Source organism: Sceloporus occidentalis, unplaced genomic scaffold (genome assembly GCF_023333645.1).
Source record: "Sceloporus occidentalis isolate IW3139 unplaced genomic scaffold, rSceOcc1.0.p SCAF_6, whole genome shotgun sequence".
NCBI lineage: Eukaryota > Metazoa > Chordata > Lepidosauria > Squamata > Phrynosomatidae > Sceloporus > Sceloporus occidentalis.
In genome coordinates, this window is record NW_028316986.1 from 82,304,666 (window position 1) to 82,323,542 (window position 18,877).

Sequence of the window (18,877 nt, forward strand, 5' to 3'; positions counted from 1 at the left end):
ACAGCAGCCTTTATCAACCATTTTAACCATGGAGAAATCCTTGAAATAATTTTGAGGTCTCAGGGACCCATACATAAAAATTATTAGAGTCACTCCTTCTAAGTCGCGGATCTGAGATCCACACCCTTGATTTTACATGGAGGGGTGACCTCAGCTATTTGCAATGCTGTGCACGCCACGTGCATGGGGACACACCTCATTCAAGCCTATGAGGCTTGAATAGACATGAGTCCCCATTTTCGCTGGGAGGTCCAAAACGAATCCCCCGTGAAAACAGAGGGCCAACTGTATATCTGCAGCTCAAACCCTTATTCTTCTTTTTTCCAATCATGATCTTTCATGCAACTGTTAGCAGCTTCTTGCAGACTCTTCGAGTTCCAGGGATCCCTGGTTGAGGACCTCTGGTACAGAGATATCTGAAACATGGTTGATCTCTTTTAAATGCCTATCTGATTTTTTCCTGCCTATTAGCAGACTCTCATAGCAGTAGCCAGTTTCCCATGCATCATTGGTATTTTTGTTCCCAGTGCTTGATGTCCCCCTGTCTTCTGAAATACTGCCTACCTCTCCAGCAGGATTCAATTTAAAGCCATCTTGATAAGGTTTTCAGGCTCCCAGCCAATATGTTATTTCCAACTGCTGTGAAGTTCCCAAACACATTGCCTAAACATTCCCTACTGTTGTGAGCTACCCAAGTACATTACCAAGTACAAGGGGAAATTACTTAAACAAATGTTAATAAACAAAGTCTGGGTGATAAGACAAACAGCCCTGAATAGATGTGCCAATTAACATATCTAATAAGATAAAAATGAGATAAAAAGCAACAGGAGATAGAACTGAACCTTTTGATGAATTCTTGTTTAGCTGTTTTCAGTATGAATTTTGGGGTCAGATGCAAAGTATCTTGAGAGACTGACATGTTGTTGCCATCATATAAAATGTAGTAGCAAATACTCAAATTGTGGCATATATCACACTGGATGATTAGTAGCTATGGCGCCGAACAGACAGGCCAAAATAAAGCTGCTTTGGGTCACTTTGAAGGTATGCAGTTTAAATAATGCATGCATCCTAACAGGCCAGAAGCTGTACCAAAGCCATGCTCCAGTCCTAGGGTTGCTATAACCCCCCTTGGGCCGTGACAAACCCGATTTTTGGCCACTTGGCACGGTCATGGCCCGGTTTGGCTCTTTGCCCCGGGTTGAGCTGGTTGCCGCTGCCGCCGCAATAACCACGGCTGTTCTGCAGCCGCCACCACCATTGCTGCTGCGGCTGCTGCTGCAGCCTTTTCACCGCCTGCCTCGCTTTGCCCTGGCCCTTCGTGCTCTTGCGCGGCCACGCGCAGGGCTGAGCAGGAGCTCCTGCCCTTCAGGGTGGCTGGCCAAAGGCTGGCCAAAGGGGCTGCCTGTCTACCTCGGCTCAAATGCTAAGGATGCCTGGATTTGTGCTGTTGTGTGTGTTTTGGAATTTTGGAAGGGGGGGTGGCCAGAAAGGGAAGTACATTTCTGCCATCTGTCAAGGAATAATGCCAAAATGTCCTCCATTTTGAGCATGCCTAAGAAACATGAGTTTATATCAGTACTTTTTGTAAATCATTAAATTTTTTGCATGTCCTCCATTTTAAAAATATGCCCTACATTTGGGGCTAAATTTTGTCCTACATTGTCCTACATTTTCCGCCCATTTGTCCCAGTTTGGAGGTTGACAGTTATGGCAACCCTATCCAGTCCTAAGGACTGGAGCACAGCTTTGGCACAGCTTCTGGGCTCTTAAGATGTGTGTGTCATTTAAACAGCATACCTCCAAAGTGATCCAAAGCAACTTTATTTTGGCCTGTCTGTTCAGGCTCTACATATCCCCTGCAGGTTATATTGTTGCATCCTGCAATAATATTTTTCGAGTAGACATGGGGAGAGAGGGGCTCTGCAGACAGCCCCAAAGGGGTGGCCTCCAGCCACCCCTTTTACAGCCAAATCAAGACCATGGCAATCACATGCTGCGGCCCAGATTTGACCTTTCCAGGGCGTGATAGCGACGATGCTGCGGCTTTATGGTGCTCTTTTGGCGCTACGTCTGCATGACCAGAGGAGCACCGTGATGCCATGTGCCATGCAGTGCAGCACACAGCATCACACTGCCCTGGAGATGGGGCGTGCGTCATGTGGACGCTATGCCCTGACTCTGCCCCCTTTAAGGCACAGGGCCAGATTTGGCATCTAGTCTGTTATGGGCATTTGAGCAGGTTATTTTTACTAGAAATCGTAAGGGATAATAATTGGCAGTCTGTTGATTCTTCTCTGGTTCTGTCCTGTAGGGTTTCTGACCCTATTAAGTACAGTCTCCCCTCCTTTTTTATGAGGGATCTGTTCCAGATCCCCCTCACGAAAATGGAGTTTTGCTTATATTCAAGCCCGCAGGCACATGCTGCAGGCGCATGCCCCATTCATTCCCCCTCCGTTCGTTCCTTGCGCATAAGCGACAGACATGAGTCTGAAGGCTGCGAGGATGGAGGGAGGACTGTATAGTTTATCGACTACACCACCAAGTCTGACAGAAAAAACACCCTGTGTTTTCTAAAATGTTGTCAGACGTGCCAGTACTATTTAAAAACTAATTTGATACAGTTTTTTTCTCTATATATAGTTTTACCTTTTAAAATATGTTTTATCTTTTTAATAACTATTTATTTTAATACCGTAATAATTTAATTCCTTTTTAATGTACTTTTTAAAATGCTTTTAATTGTACTGTTTTTAATGCTGTGAAGCCGCTCTGAGTCCCAGTCCTGGGAAAAGAGTGGGATACAAATAAATATAATAATAATAATAACAACAACAACAACAACAATAATTAAAAATTACAGAAGAGCAGTCTCATTGAATCTGGACTACCCTTGCTGCTTTTTAAAAAAGGTCCGCCTAAGAGCTCTTTTGCTTGAGTGCCAAGTTCACACTCTCAAAAAACTGAGTACAACCTGCCCAGGCAGAAATGAGCCCTTGTGTTAAATGATCTGGATTCCTCACAAAAATTAATAAGTGTATATTAAGGTTTCTGTATCCACAGATGCAGTCATCCACAGCTTGAACATACATATTTTTAAATTCCAAAAAGGAAACTTGGATTTTGCCATTTTATATAAGAGACTCTATTTTACTGTGCCATTGTATATAATGCAGGGGTAGGCAACCTGCAGCCCGCGGGCCAGATGCGGCCCGGCAAGGCCTTGGGATCAGCCCCAGCCTGGTCCTGCTGCCGATTGCCACCAGGGCCTTTGGCCTCTCACGCACAGGGGCAATTGTCTATAGAAGCCTCAGAAACATGCATTTATATTAACATTTTTTTAAAAATCAGCAAGTTTTTTCGTGTGTCCTCCACTTTTTTTAAAAAAAGTGTCCACCATTTGAAAATGTTGTCCTAAATTTGTCCCGATTTATTTATTTATTTAAAAAAAATTATAAAAAAAAAATAATTTAATTATTTATTTTTTGGCTTCGGCCCCCCAGTTGTCTGAGGGACAGCAACCTGGCCCCCGGCTCAAAAAGGTTGCCTACCCCGATATAATGAGACTTGAGTATCCATGGATTTTGGTATCCACAGGGGGTCCAGGAGCAAAAACTTAGTGGATAACAAGGACCCACTGTACTAAATTTGTCAGGTACACATTTGTCTGCTCTCAAAGATCTTCCAAATAGTTTGGAAACAGACTCATAAAGAGAACTATGACTACAGTATTTTGTACACTTACTATTGAAAAGAGAGAGACTTATTTATAGTTAAACATGGAGAGAACTATGCAGTTAGAGTTAAAAAGAGTAAATGTAATGGCTTAGATTCAGTAAACACATTTCTCTTCCAGCACTGGGGGGGTGGGGGTGGGCAGAGGGTGCTCCCTGTTCCCCATTTCCCATTTCCTCCCCAGCACAGAATAGCTACTTGGGAGCTTGCGGGCACAGCTGTCCCCATGGCCATTGATTGGCTGCACAAGTGTGCCTGTGCACCTTTTAGCTGCCCTTACACACCAGAGGAAGAAAGACCACCCTCCACCCCAGCATAAGGGTCCTTCTTCCCTGGGTGCATGGGGCCAGCTGAAATGTGTCTAAGTGCACCTCATGCTTCTAGTCAGTGCCCAGGTATACCTATGAGCCCTTAGGTTGCTGTTGCACACTCCGGGTCCCCAAAATACATTCATTGCTATACCCAGCATGTATCATCTAGACTTAGCAAAAGGATTCTACCCATTATTTTTAATCTTGTAACAATGAATATTTTATTTTATTTAGGTTGGCTGGCTTACACTTGAATGACTGTTTATACCACTGGAACCAACATCAACAGTGAACTTCAAAGTTACGAAGCAGCTGTTCTTGAATACATTGAAAGTGAATCTTTGTTAAAAACTATAGGTTTCATGAAGAGAAGTGAGAAACCAGAAGGATATAGACAAATGAGGCCTAAGACATTTCCTGCCAGTAATTATACTGGCAGCAGTCAGCAAATGTTAGAAGAAATACGAAAGAGCCTTAAAAATTTACCTAAGCCCTCTGATGCTGCAAAAGTTGAGCAAAATATGGGTAAAATAGCTATTGAAGATCCCAGACAAGGTAGAAATCCTCCTAAATTTGTTACTTACCATAAAGCTTTGGAAGAAATCAGAAATTCTCTAGAACCCTTTGCAAATGAAACAAGTGCTTCAGCAAGAGGAACATCAGAAGTTAATCGACAAATGATGCAAGATCTACAAGCTGCTGGTTTTGATGAGGTAAAATGGGATTGGGTGGCTTCTTGTTTTAATGTTAGTGAAAGACGCTTAGAATAAAATATATTAATTTACTTGAAATATATTAAGGGAAGGGAACTTGGAAAACTGTGTTGCAGGTAAGATCATGCAGTTTCTTACAAATGTTCTCAGTGTAAATTTAATGTTTTTGTGCAGAATTCAATAGGTTGCTCACAAATCCTGTTGAACATAATAAATATAGCTAAACCAGAATAAACATAAGTTCAACCCCAAATGCTTAGGTTTGTAATGTTTATTATGAGTGTGACCCACTGATTTTCCAAAGATGACTGATTGTGTTTAATTACCTTTACCTTTACCTTTACCCAGATGATTTTGATTGCTAGCTCACCCTGCACTGGATTTCACCCAATTTATTTGCAGTTTATTGTTGCTTTGTGCTTTCAAGTCATTTCTGACTTATGGCGACCCTAAGGTGAACTTATCATGGGGATTTCTTGGCAAGATTTGTTCACAGGGTGTTTGCCATCACCTTCCTTTGAGACTACGAGAGTATGCTATCCCAAGGTATTTTCCCTATTTCATAGAATTGTAGAGTTGGAATAGACCACAAGGGTCATCCAGTCCAACCCCCCTACCATGCAGGAAATCACAATCAAAGCATCCCTGACAGATGGCCATCCAGACTCTGTTTAAAGATATCCAAGGAAGAAGACCCCATCACACTCCAAGGTAGTGTGTTCCACTGTCAAACAGTTCTTACTGTCAGAAAGTTCCTCCTAATGTTGAGGTGGAATTGCTTTTCCTGTAGCTTGCATCCATTCTTCCATGTTCTAGTCTCTGGAGCAGCAGAAAACAAATGTGACATCCCTTCAAAAACTTAAACAGGGCTATCATATCATCTCCAGGCTAAACCTACCCAGCTCCCTAAGTCTTTCCTCATAAGGCACAGTTTCTTGACCCTTCACCGTTTTGGTTGCTCTCCTCTGGACACACTCCAATTTGTCAACTTCCTTTTTGAATTGTGGTACCCAAAACTGGACACAGTATTCCAGGTGAGGCCTGACCAAAGCAGAATAGAGTGGCACTATTACTTCCCATCTGCATTCCATTTCCCCTGAAAGGTAGTGAACATGCTGAGTGCTTCTTGAGTTAATTTTTGGTTCCTCTTGCTTTTCAGAATTTTTCTTTGTACTTCTGCATATTTGCATATTCAATTATGCAAATTGAATTATTTTTAATACAGCCCTTCTCCCTGATTTGGCTTAAGTGTTATTAGCATAATGGCTTGACCATATAGTACTGAGAATTATAGATTATAGCAACACAATAGATTTAAATAAATAATTCTGTGAACATCTAAAGAAAACAATTTCCTACTTTTTTCCACTTGTCGAAGATCTGAGTGTGATGATTCTTTAAGTTTTTGGTGTGAGTTATTAAATGTTTTGAAACCTTTTTTACTTCCCACCCCTTCCCCAAACAGGATATGGTAATACAAGCTCTAAGGCAAACCAACAGCCGCAGCATAGAAGCAGCAATTGAATTCATAAGTAAAATGAGTTATCAGGATCCTCGGCGTGAACAAATGGCAGCAGCAGCAGCTAGACCAGTTAATGCAAGCACAAAGCCACAAGGTAAGTGTATCCAGTATCAAATCTTGAAAACAAGAGATGAAACTATTTTTTTTTATTTTGTGGCAGAATAGACTTCTAGCAGGGAAGAAGGAAAGAAACTAAGAGGTACCCATGCATCTGAGAAAGTAGACTCAAGCCTACAAAAGCTCATGCTATCAACGTTTCTCTTTCAGTTAGTTTCAAAGGTGCCACAAGACCCCCTTTGCATACTGATTTTCCAGACTAACATGGCTATGTCTTTGAAATGCATGGTCAGTGCAGCTAAACTTTAGAAAATGAAGATGTAAATACGTACTCCTTTTGCATAAGAGAAATCACACCAATTAAGAATCTTATAGCAGTTACATGTGTCTGTAGAAGTGGATAACATTTGCTTAAAAACAGATTCCCCCCTCCCCTAAACTTCAATTGTATCGACAATGCAGTCTTTCATATCTACTTAGAAATAAACCCAACTGAGTTTCATGGGGCTTACTTTCAGGCAAATGTTTATAAGTAATGGTCTCAAATTTTAAACACAAAGGAAGTAAAATGAGATCTTGAACAATACCTGGCATGCATATACTTTATGGTTTTCAGAGCACTTCATATAGTATAAATTATTTTCAGTAATGCTTACAACAAGCTTGTAGAGAAGGACAAGAGTTATTGCCATATTACAGAATTGGGGGCTAAATGAGGGGCAGTTGCATGTGCCTATTTTATGGCTGTCTAATGAATTACTGTATATACTTGACTATATGTCAAGAAATTTATCTCCAACTTGATGCTAAAATCCTGGATCAACTTATATATGGGTCAGTACACTAGTACTGCTTAGAAAGGTCCTGAAATAAGCACCGCTGTGATGCCCCACTCTTCCCCACTCTTTGTGCCTGGAGGCAGAAGTGTGTGTGAAAGAGTTTGCCAATCCAATTTTAAAGCCTTCTCTTCCTATCAAAGAAACACCACATTTAACTCCACTTCTTTCCCAATCTGATTTTCAAACCTTTCCAGCACCTGGGAAGTGGTGTCAGGTGGTCAGGAGAGGTCCAGAGAAGGAGGGAAGGAAGTGATGTTTTCCCCTTTCCATCCTTTGTTATAGCCTTGTATGTTTTACCCTTGACTTATCCACGAATCATATCAAAATACGTTATTTTTACCCTGAAACCTTTCCTCGACTTATACATGAGGTCGACATGTACACGAGTATATATGGTAATGACAGAGACTATGCAGTTTGTAAGTTTCCTATTTTGTAAATGTGGCCTGCCATCTTATGTATATGTAGCATCATTGAGCATAGTGAGCCTTATTTCCAGTGCGTCTACTACTAGTCTCAAAGTCACTACATTAAATAACTTGACATTTTAATATTTTTTAATTCAAGGGTATAGGTTGAAGATTACACTTGAAAAACTGAATCACTGATATAACCTCTTCCTTTTTGCGTATTTTAAAAATAGTAAGAGATAATTGGATTTTGAGGTCAGGTATTCTAAATGTGACAATAGATCATGTTTTGGTACATCATGAATCGTAGCTGGTAAAATGAAATAAATTAAGGGGAGGATTCAACAAGCTGAACAAATTTCAGTCTCATTGGTTAGGAAAAGAGCCCTGTGCCTTTTGTCTTCCATAGAAAATAGTTGTGAGTCAAGCATACCTATCTCTGATTGGTTTGTGCCCTTACTTTCTGTCTCATTCATGAACATTTTTCAGACATATTTTTGAAAAGTTCTGGGCATTGTGTGACCATCGAGAACATAATATCATTTAGTGAACGTGTATCTTATGAGAAAGCCAAATAAATCTATTAACATCAAAGCATATAATTTTGCAGTGCTCTATAGACCATATGTTGAGTGGTTTTTATTATGGGTTGGATCCATGTTCTGTGGATGAAAAGAATCCTTCCATTTGTGGAAGGATCTGTGATACCAGCAGATACCGCTGCTCATGGTAGAGGAAAGTAACCATTGCCAGGTCCTCTCCTTGCTTAACAATTTTCCAGAGCCAATTTGCCACATGTGAGTACGGTGCTGAAGAAAAATTCAGAGGAAGTCTCTTCTTTGTTTCCTTTCCATGATGAGACTATTTTGTGAACAGAAGTCTGCTTGGTATCCCCAGCCCTGTATTTCAACATAGTAAAAAGGATTCATGGTTACAGATCACCTACTTTAATTGTTACAAGAGTCTGTGTGTTTGAGGAAATGTATGAATTACACAATGAAAAACTTCATCTCAATTTGTCATCTTGATGATTATTAAATCAGTCCAGTCCAGTGTGCCTATCTGTCAGAAAGGTCTATTATTTATTTGACATAAAATCAGTAACTCTGCTTTTCAGAAATTCCTGAGAATATAAACATTTTTGGAGTTGCTATAAACCTCCAAGCTCTACTTTAAAAAAAAATGTTTCTTCTTCCCAATATAACAACTCTGTTAATCCTGAGCTTTTAAAAATGTGACTGTATGATGTTATTTACTCGGATTTTTATATCTGAAATTTTCCTTTGTTTCTATCAAATAAATTAGAAATATTAACTGTTGAAAATCCCTACTCTGGCAGACTATTTCAGTAGTGAAAGTATTGTAATGTGTTTTTTCTTTACCTTTAAAAAAACAAATAGGAGTACAGCCATCAGTCAACCGAAGGCAGAGTTGGAAAGGTTCTAAAGAATCTTTGGTGCCCCAGAGACATGCTGCTGCACTGGGAGATGGCCTGCCTTTTCATTCGGAAAGTCCTTTATCCCAGGGTGATGTAGGAAGACCCTTGTCTGGATCGGGAATAGCATCATTTACTCAGGCTCATCCTAGTAATGGACAAAGAGTGAATCCACCTCCTCCACCACAAGTAAGGAGTGTTACTCCTCCACCACCACCTCCCAGAGGAACAACTCCACCTCCCAGAGGAACAACACCACCTCCTCCTTCCTGGGAAACAAATTCCCAAACAAAACGGTATTCTGGTAGCATGGAATATATGATCTCACGGATTTCTCCAGTACCACAAGGAGCATGGCCAGATGGCTATCCTCCCCCATCAATGAATCCTTCTTCCCAGAGTCAACGAGGCATTAGTTCTGTTCCTGTTGGTAGGCAACCAATAATCATGCAGAGTTCAGTTAACAGTAAATATAATTTTTCATCAGGAAGGGCTGCAATACAAAATGGCAATTGTCAGGCTGAGTATATTATTCACCAAAATATTGTGACTGGTAACTCAGCAGGTCGTCAGCCGCCACCTCCTTATCCAATGTCTCCTACAAGCCAGCAAAGCCCTACACCTTTGCAGATGCAAGCAGGAGGACCTGCAGCCCCATCTGCATATCCTAATGGGAATATTCCTCAATCTATGATGGTGCCAAACAGAAATAGTCACAATATGGAACTATACAATATTAATATGCCTGGAATTCCAGCATCCTGGCCCCAGCCACCATCTGGCAATGGACATGAAATTTCAACATGGCAATCCAATATTCCAGTGAGGTCAAATTCCTTCAATAACCCCCTTGGAAACAGACAAAGTCATGCTACTAATTCACAGTCTTCTGCCACCACAGTAACAGCTGTTACTCCTGCACCTATACAGCAGCCAGTAAAAAGCATGCGTGTATTAAAACCTGAGCTGCAAACTGCCTTAGCCCCTACTCATCCTTCTTGGATTTCACAACCAATGCAAGCTGTCCAGCCCATCTCTTTTTCTGAGGGTCCGTGTACAAATATGGCAATCATGTCACCTGCAGCAGAGGCTCCAAATTATCAAGGTCCACCACCTCCCTATCCAAAGCACTTATTACAGTCAAACGCATCCGTCACACCATATGAAACTGTGGCAAAGCCTGGCAAAGAAGATCTGCCTAGTTTCCCTAAAGAAGATGATACTGAAAAGAATGAGAATACTGAGGCAATAGACAGAGAAAATAAGCAAATAACAACCTCACCTGTCCCTGTGAGAAAAAATAAAAGAGATGAAGAAAGAAGAGAGTCCCGCATTCAAAGCTATTCTCCTCAGGCTTTTAAATTCTTTATGGAGCAGCATGTGGAAAACATACTTAAATCTCACCAACAACGGCTACATCGTAAGAAACAACTAGAAAATGAAATGATGCGGGTAAAGTTTATTAATAATATTATTATTGTTACTTTCACTTTTTTGTAAAATATATTTTAAGATTCTTCTAATACTAACACTGCAACAAACCTATGAGGTACAGTAGCCTAATAGAGATTAGTCATGCAATACTATTTGTATCTGTTCAGGAGATAAACCAATTAAGGTCAGTAGAATTTATTTCAAGGTAAGTGTGGATTTAGGATTTCAGTGCAAATATTGACCATACTCTTCTAATGTGAGGTCCCTCATGTCCAGATACAATAATATTGAATTAATCTCTGTTATTTTTTCCTGTGATACAGTGTGTCATCCAGAAGGCTGGAAAGCAAAATGAATTTGATCTTTTGTAATAAGAGACACCTTTTGCATTATCTGCTCAGAAATAGGTTTTATTAAGATAATTGAATTTAAGTCCTGGAGAATATGCATTGGAGTACATCTTTACTTATAAACATCAGTTTTATTATAAATTTGACTGCATCCACACTGCAGAAATAATCCAGTTTGACGCTCCTTTAACTGCCATGGCTCAGCTGTTTTCCTCTTCACCGACCTGGCATTCCGCAGCAACATTTTCAGTCCAGAGGTTCTGTTGCCAAGACTATCCATGTTTGAGTAGGGGGGCCATTTTGGGACAGTTAGCACCCTAGATAAAGATTGTGAATTAAGGGACTAATTAAGATGCATATCAGGTCACCCTGATACAACTGTGAGATATATTCAGTGATGGAACATATCACTGAACATATCTCACAGTTGTATCAGGGTGACGCACATGCAGGGACTTATAATTACTTATAAAAGTGTGCTTTGATTAGCTTGATTTGGTTATGCTAAGTGCCCACAGTTGGTTGGTATAAATAGTCTGATTCAGTAGAAATTTGATATATTTATAAATATACACTTGTCCCTCCACATGCGCTGGGATTAGAGGCACAGGACCCCCGTGAATGTGGAAAACCCACAAATAACAGAATCACTATGTTTTTACCTGAGAGAACACCTCTCTAGGAATCTCTACGTCCTCCATTGCAACTCTGTGGTCAACATCTGCCAGACACGGACCATAGAATTCTATGGTCCACACTCAGGGAGTTATGGAAGATACTCAGACTGAGCAGAGATTATTGCCACTTTTTTCCTACAACTTACAATGTCTCTTCTTGTGCCATTCCAGAGAGTCCTCAATTCTCTAAAAGGGGTATTTGAGGGATTACAGGAGAATCAGTAAAAACTGACTCTGTGCTTTTTTCAGGGAGAGTTTCCCACAAACAGAGTTGTGCTCACATGAACCCAGAAGCCAAGCCTGTATTTGCATGATCTTCAATATACCTTAGTCATTGTTTAAAATTCCAGGCACTATTCCCATGATGCTGCCATATTCTACTAGATGATTCCTGTTGTTTTCACTGTTCATTTTGGACTTGCTAGCCTGTAGTTCAAATTACAGATAATGCGACATGGCATTCGTAATTAGCATCAAGTTCTGGTCTACATTGTTAATATAGCACTTAGCTTTGTTAGAAGGTTTTATATTTTGCCATCTGAAACCTGCACAAAGGAATAAATAGTCTGAGATTCTCCAAGAAAAATAAAATCTAAGAATTATAATTATTTTAGTTATTTAAATCCTGCCTTTTCCCTAGCCTTGAGACTCAGGGCAGCTTACAAAAGTTAAAACACATATAGTTGAAGGTTCACATCACAAAAACATGCAAAAGTTAAGATATCATTAAACTATCAATACAATGAATAGCAATTGTAAAGCATATCCATTTTAAAAAGTTAAAAATAAAGATAATACAGTGCATTATTAAAAGCCCTTTCCTCATGAGCAGTCAGTTCTCCGAAGCCTGACAAAACATAAGAATCTTTAGTTTTTTGTGGGTTTTTCGAGCTATGTGGCCATGTTCTAGAAGAGTTTGTTCCTGACATAGCCCCCAAAAAACCACAAAAAGCTACAGATGCTGGCCATGAAATCCTTTGACTTCACAGAAGAATCTTTGGGGCTAAACAGACAGTCAAAAAGAGGTGTTTTCAGACTGACTTGAAGGTGTGGCGTTTAGATGACACATGCCTTGAAGCCAGCAGGAAAGTGCACCTTATGCAGAGAAAAGCTGTTTCAAAAAGAAGCAGTTTTTTTCCGCTTCTTCCTGGCTTGAAGCCATATCATGTGACCATGACATGAGCACTCCAGCTGCCTCGGGAGCCGGTGGTGTGGTTGGTGGGGTTTCAATACGGCTTCAGAAAAGGCAGCATCAAGCCACTTTTCCCTGCCCATCTGTTTCACCCCTTTGATTCCCATTGGAAGGACCCCATGGTGAGTGCTAGTTTAGCCTCTCTGGGAAGGAAGTTCCAGAGCCTGGGAGCCAAGAAGGCCTTTTCCCATGTTACTACCAGATGTACCTAAGAGGGTGGTGGGATGGATAGAAGGGTCTTCCATTAAGATCTCAAAACATAGGCCCATATGATAAAATACAGCAGTTCAGGTAATATGGACTCACATTGTATAGGACTTCTTAGATAACAGCACTTTGAATCGTTCCCAGAAATAGATCAGTAGCTAGTGGAGATGTTGTAACAAGGGAGTTTTATATTTTCAGTAACTATCCCAGTAGTAGTTTGGCCTTTGTTGTTTGGATCAGTTGAAGTTTCTGAACATTCAGAGCACATTACAGTAATCCAAAGAGAATGTTACTTGGACATGTGTCATTGGGCCTAAACAGACAGCCCAAAATAAAGCTGCTTTATTTGAGCCACTTTGAAAGTGTGCTGTTTAGATGACACATGCATCCTAAGAGGACAGAAGCCACACCAAAGCCATGCTCCAGTCCTAAGGACTGAAGCGCAGCTTTGGCGCAACTTCTGGCCTCCTAAGATGCGTGTGTCATTTAAACAGCATATCTCCAAAGTGACCCAAAGCAGCTTTATTTTGGCCTGTCTGTTCAGGCCCATTGTAACCTATCCACTGTAACTGTTGGAATGGGCCATGGAAGAAACTGGCAGTCAAGAAATGTAATATACCAGCTTTGTAATTCATTGTCCATGACAAAGAGGGGAGAACTTATAGTGCCTAAAAGATGAAAACATAATAAATGCAATTAGAACCAAGCTGTTTCCATAGGACTGTGCCAGAGTAATTAAACATCTGTTCTCCAAACATCAGCAATCCTAATTTCACCAGATCACTTTTTCTGAGTCTAATCTTTGTAGTGTCTGTGTCATCACTGAAAACAGGAACATCTCAGTTGATTGGGACATTTACTTTATATTATGTTGAAAAAGCTGAGTGATTCGGCACGTTTTCCATTACTACAGTAATAACTTTTTTTACACTAAGCTGCATGTTGTCATGAAGAAGAAAACTTCAAAAGTTTGTTTTAATTATATTCTAGTAAGAAGAATTCCCTTATTGTGTTTTGTATTCCCTCAATTTGTTACTGACATATGTTGATTCAAGCAGTAGAAATACCTCTGTGCTTTTATCAGTGTTAAAAATAGGTGTATATGCTTCAATGTTGTGACATTTATTTCTATATTACAGTGTACCACCAATCTGTGATACTTTTCTTCTGTGTCAATTCTTTAGCAGTGCTATTTTAACTGTTTTCAAAAATTCTCTATATTTTCATGAAATAGCAACTTAACTGATATATAAATCAAATTAAATTTCTTGTACTTTCTACATATTCATTCTTAGTCTCTTTCCTTTTCACTTTCACTAACAGCTGGTTTAAACTGTTAAGGTGTTGGAGCTTTCCTGACATCTGTAACCTTCATTACTGAGTAGGCAAGTAATATTTTGGAGAAAAGTGTTATATTTAAAGAATAGCATGGACCCTTTTTTAGGGACTCTGCATGCTTACCTGCATTCAAATTAAGCATGTTTTTTTCATAGTACTTGGATATCGTTATATGAAATTACTAATCTTGGTTTCCTTTCCCTGTTTTATAGCTTTCTGTTCTTAGTTCTGTGCAATTGCAGAGCACAAGCAGTATATTTACTAAATGGAATGAATATATTGTGTTTAGTACAGTATTATAGTTTGGTCATTTTGTATAGCTGAAAGTGATGGGTGTATTTACACATTTTGTTTCTTTTGTCAGGTACTTACTCATGATGCATCTTTTAAAAATGTGTTCAATGTAATTGAACTCTTATCCCTTAGTAGTTCTTAGCTGTGACAAGGAACATTTACCTTAACACTTCTGTAAATAAATAGAGCACAGCAGATTAAGTAAAGCTGATCATTCTGTGAAGGAGAGTGTCATAGCAGTCTCCCCCCCCCTAAAAAAAAATGTGTGTGTTTGAGGAGTAATATAACTTTGCATTCAGCTTGCCTATTTACACAAATTGAAATCCTTTCATTAAAGCAGTTGTCCTTAAATTGTGAGCCTTCTCATGCATGGCTCTTGATGTATGGCTATGTTTGTAATATTTCCTTTTAACCACCTTCCAAAATTGCACATTTTGTGTCACACTTTGTTTTGCAGTGTTTTCACTGACATCTAACATTGTATTACACAAATTAAAACAATAAAAAGAAAACATATTATCTGCTTCAATACCAGCACATTTTATTTGTTTATCATAAACCAGAGCTTTTAAACATTCTTTAACACAGCTTTGCTATTTTTCATTTTTCAATTTTTTTTTTGTTCATTGCACAGGTTGGGTTATCCCAAGAGGCCCAGGATCAAATGAGGAAAATGCTATGCCAGAAGGAGTCCAACTATATTCGGCTCAAAAGGGCTAAAATGGATAAATCGATGTTTGTTAAGATTAAAACTCTTGGAATTGGAGCATTTGGTGAAGTCTGCTTGGCAAAAAAAGTGGATACAAATGCCCTATATGCAACAAAAACTCTACGGAAAAAAGATGTGTTGCTTCGGAACCAGGTTGCCCATGTTAAAGCTGAACGTGATATCCTTGCAGAGGCTGACAATGAGTGGGTAGTTCGTTTGTATTATTCATTCCAAGATAAAGACAATTTGTACTTCGTGATGGACTATATTCCAGGAGGAGATATGATGAGTCTGTTAATTCGAATGGGGGTCTTTCAAGAAAATATGGCTCGTTTCTACATAGCTGAACTGACCTGTGCAGTTGAAAGTGTTCATAAGATGGGCTTCATTCATAGGGACATAAAACCTGACAACATTTTGATTGATCGTGATGGCCACATTAAACTGACTGACTTTGGGCTTTGTACTGGCTTTCGGTGGACACATGATTCCAAATACTACCAGAGTGGTAAGAGAAACATTTTGTCCTAAAATGTCCTTTTTTTTGCTAGACTTTTAACCTATTGAGCAAGAGAATGTTTAATAAAAGATGCATTTTCTGTACCATCCACATATGTTTTAGTTGGGAATCATAACATTTGGTTAGATAGTGATCAAAGCAAACATATTCTCCATCCATTCTATAACACAGAATGCTCTTCTTCAAAAATGTCAATGACTATTGCAAAAACATATAAATATGAAAAATATGTTACAAAACATAGACTGAGAAAATGTTGTAGTTTCCAAACCTTAGCAAAGAGCTTTGTAGACTATCAACTTTTGTGAATGTATTTGCAAAGCTGAGAATATTCTTCCATGTCAGTTACGTGCATGCAACAATCAGGTGAAAGGATATGTGAGATAAACATGTTATAAATAATACAAATTTACTGTAAGGCAGAATGACTACTATATCACATTTCAGCCAACCTTATCCCCCAATACATTGTTTTCTTTATTAATGATTCCCAGATGCTTTTTAAAATTAGCATAAAATGCTTTAAAATTCAGGGATTGTACTGAAACATAAGTGGTAGAAATAATTTTACTCTCTCAAAGAATGTGTTAAGTGTTTTATAGATGCTTTTGGGCTTGTCAACTGAAATTTAAACATGGTATTAGCACTTAGGTCTTTGCATTTTAGGAGACCACCCACGTCAAGACAGTATGGATTTCAGTAACGAATGGGGTGATCCAGCTAGCTGTAGATGTGGGGACAGACTAAAGCCACTTGAACGTAGAGCAGCTCGTCAGCATCAACGCTGTCTAGCACACTCACTTGTTGGGACACCAAATTATATTGCACCAGAAGTATTGTTACGAACAGGTAAATCTTTCCATTTGTTCCAACCTTTGACAAAGTAGTGTTTGCTAGCTTCTGAAAATTATTCCTCTAATAAGTCAACTGGTCCTATAATATGGAATTATTATTATGTTGTAGAACTATTTCATTCAACTCTTATTGAACATTTAGCATACTGATACAGAATAGAAACCTATAAAGTGTCATTTATTACACATGAAAGATTTTGGGGAAATCAAACTTAATACTTTCATTCTTGCCAGAGAACCCTATACAAGCAACAGTGCTGACTCCTCATTTTTGTGGTAAATTCAGTTAAATGGAGGTAAAAAAAACACCCCACCCGTCCTGGCCATGGAAACCCACCTTGGGCAAGACACAGTCTCTCAGCCTCAAAGGATGGCAATGGCAAAACCCCTCTGAACAAATCTTGCCAAGAAAACCCCATGATAGGTTCGCCTTAGGGTTGCCATCGGTCGGAAACAACTTGACGGCACGCAACACACATAATGTGATACCCAATCATCCATCCCCATATTCTGATCTGTTAGTATTTTCCTAATAACTGGACTAATTATTGAAGAATAAACCTTGATGGTTTGCATTTTTCAGCACTATAAATAAAGTTAAATGTAGAAGAAATTTTGAAGGGGGGAATAATCTAAAACTAGCATTGATGCAGGTAATTATTGAGTTCTCTTTTGTTTCAGGATATACACAGCTATGTGACTGGTGGAGTGTTGGGGTGATTCTTTTTGAAATGTTAGTGGGGCAGCCCCCCTTCCTGGCACAAACACCGTTGGAAACACAGATGAAGGTAACTGATAAACATCCAATCTGCTTCAGAAGCAGTTAGAAAAAAATAATATATAACAAATCCTACAACCTTTATCCTGCCATTGAATTCTTCCATTTTTAAAGTTAATACAAAACTTGGAACCCTTTTCTGTACACCTTCCCCAAGATGGTGGTTTGGACCACTATGGTGTGTAAGGATAATTTTGACACTTCACACCAAGCCATTTTAGGCCCAGCTGGCAAGGGCAGCTTTTTTCAAAACCAAAAATGAGCAGAACTTCCTATGGGCTGCATTTTGCAGTATTTGTAACCTGGGACACACATTCAGTGTCCATTCCTAGTGCAATTTAACTATTGTTCTATAAGGGCAGAGTGATTAAATGGTAATAAACAATGACCTGTTCTGGTACTTCATTTACCTTCTGTGTGGATCAAATGAAGATTTTAGTACATATTGGGAGCAAAAATAAAATAAAATTAAAAAATTGGTGTGTTGCAGCCCAGATGAATTAATCTGATTTGTACTTGTGACACTGGAGTGCTATACTGTGTGATCTATAAAGAGATGTGTGGAACTAGACATTGAAAGTATTTTTAAATATTCACTGTGTCAGAAGTGGGAAGAGTGTAGCCCTCAGACTCCACTTTGGCAGATCTGTAAACCCCTTTACCAGGTCCCCAAAGCCCCTGAATTTTTTTTTAAATGTCTTGGCACAATTTTCAACTGAAAATCATGCAGAAAGCTCATCACCACCACCACACACACACAACTCTCCAAAGCCCCACACAGAGCCTGCCAAACTAATTCCATTTTCATCCACTTCCTTACCAAAATGGTCATCTGAAGTGACATGACATTTTCTGTTGACATTTTGGGAGTGGCACAGACAAAAATCAAGTTATTTTGGCATATTCATTGGGGTTAGGACAGAAGAAAGAAAATCAGGTCCTTGCTCCTGCACAGTTGTCCACCTTTGCACTATAATATGAGGCTCAGAACACCTTTGCATGTAGGATCAACATATTTTACCAGTTAATTCTTTTCAAATAGTATTACATGCTTATGCAAAAATCCTTCCCTCCCCCCCCCCCCGCATTATTTTCACCTTGCTGCTGCTTATTTCACTGTAACTTGAATCTACCCTCTTTATGAAGCATTCAAATGGTCAGTTTACTAATGGAATGACTGGTGTACTCAGTCTCCCACTTTAATGCTTTGATGTCTGTGTTCTTGCTTTGGTCTCCAAAGGCTCCATTGCTATAGGACATTAAATCCATGATGGAGTTTATGGGAGCTATCGAAGGTGCTGGATCTTATTTGGAACAAGGGTTCCATATCATGGATGCCCTTCATAAAACCCAGAGTAGTTCCTATAAAATCCAGTGTGGATCCAATGTACTGAAGCAGTGGAACCACCTCTTCCTTTGACTCCTATGTTTCATTATTTTACCCTTTCCAGAAATCAACTTTTGTGTGTAGCATTGTGACTGGACATTAGGCCTACCTC

The 18,877-nt window shown here is 39.3% G+C and overlaps 1 protein-coding gene across 3 annotated transcripts in view; it reads left to right on the forward strand.

Moving 5' to 3' along the window:
- Positions 1–18,877, forward strand: part of LATS1 (large tumor suppressor kinase 1) — a 33,464-nt gene that overhangs the window by 7,991 nt on the left and 6,596 nt on the right. For 2 of the 3 annotated variants that reach the window (XM_089530206.1, XM_089530207.1), the window contains exons 2-7: positions 4,284–4,762; positions 6,228–6,378; positions 8,991–10,477; positions 15,152–15,734; positions 16,413–16,595; positions 17,282–17,388. In XM_089530206.1, the coding sequence (XP_089386332.1) occupies positions 4,304–4,762; positions 6,228–6,378; positions 8,991–10,477; positions 15,152–15,734; positions 16,413–16,595; positions 17,282–17,388 (2,970 nt within the window). In that variant the 5' untranslated portion in view covers positions 4,284–4,303. The remainder of the gene's footprint in view (positions 1–4,283; positions 4,763–6,227; positions 6,379–8,990; positions 10,478–15,151; positions 15,735–16,412; positions 16,596–17,281; positions 17,389–18,877) is intronic. The other variant, XM_089530208.1, reaches the window with a different exon arrangement.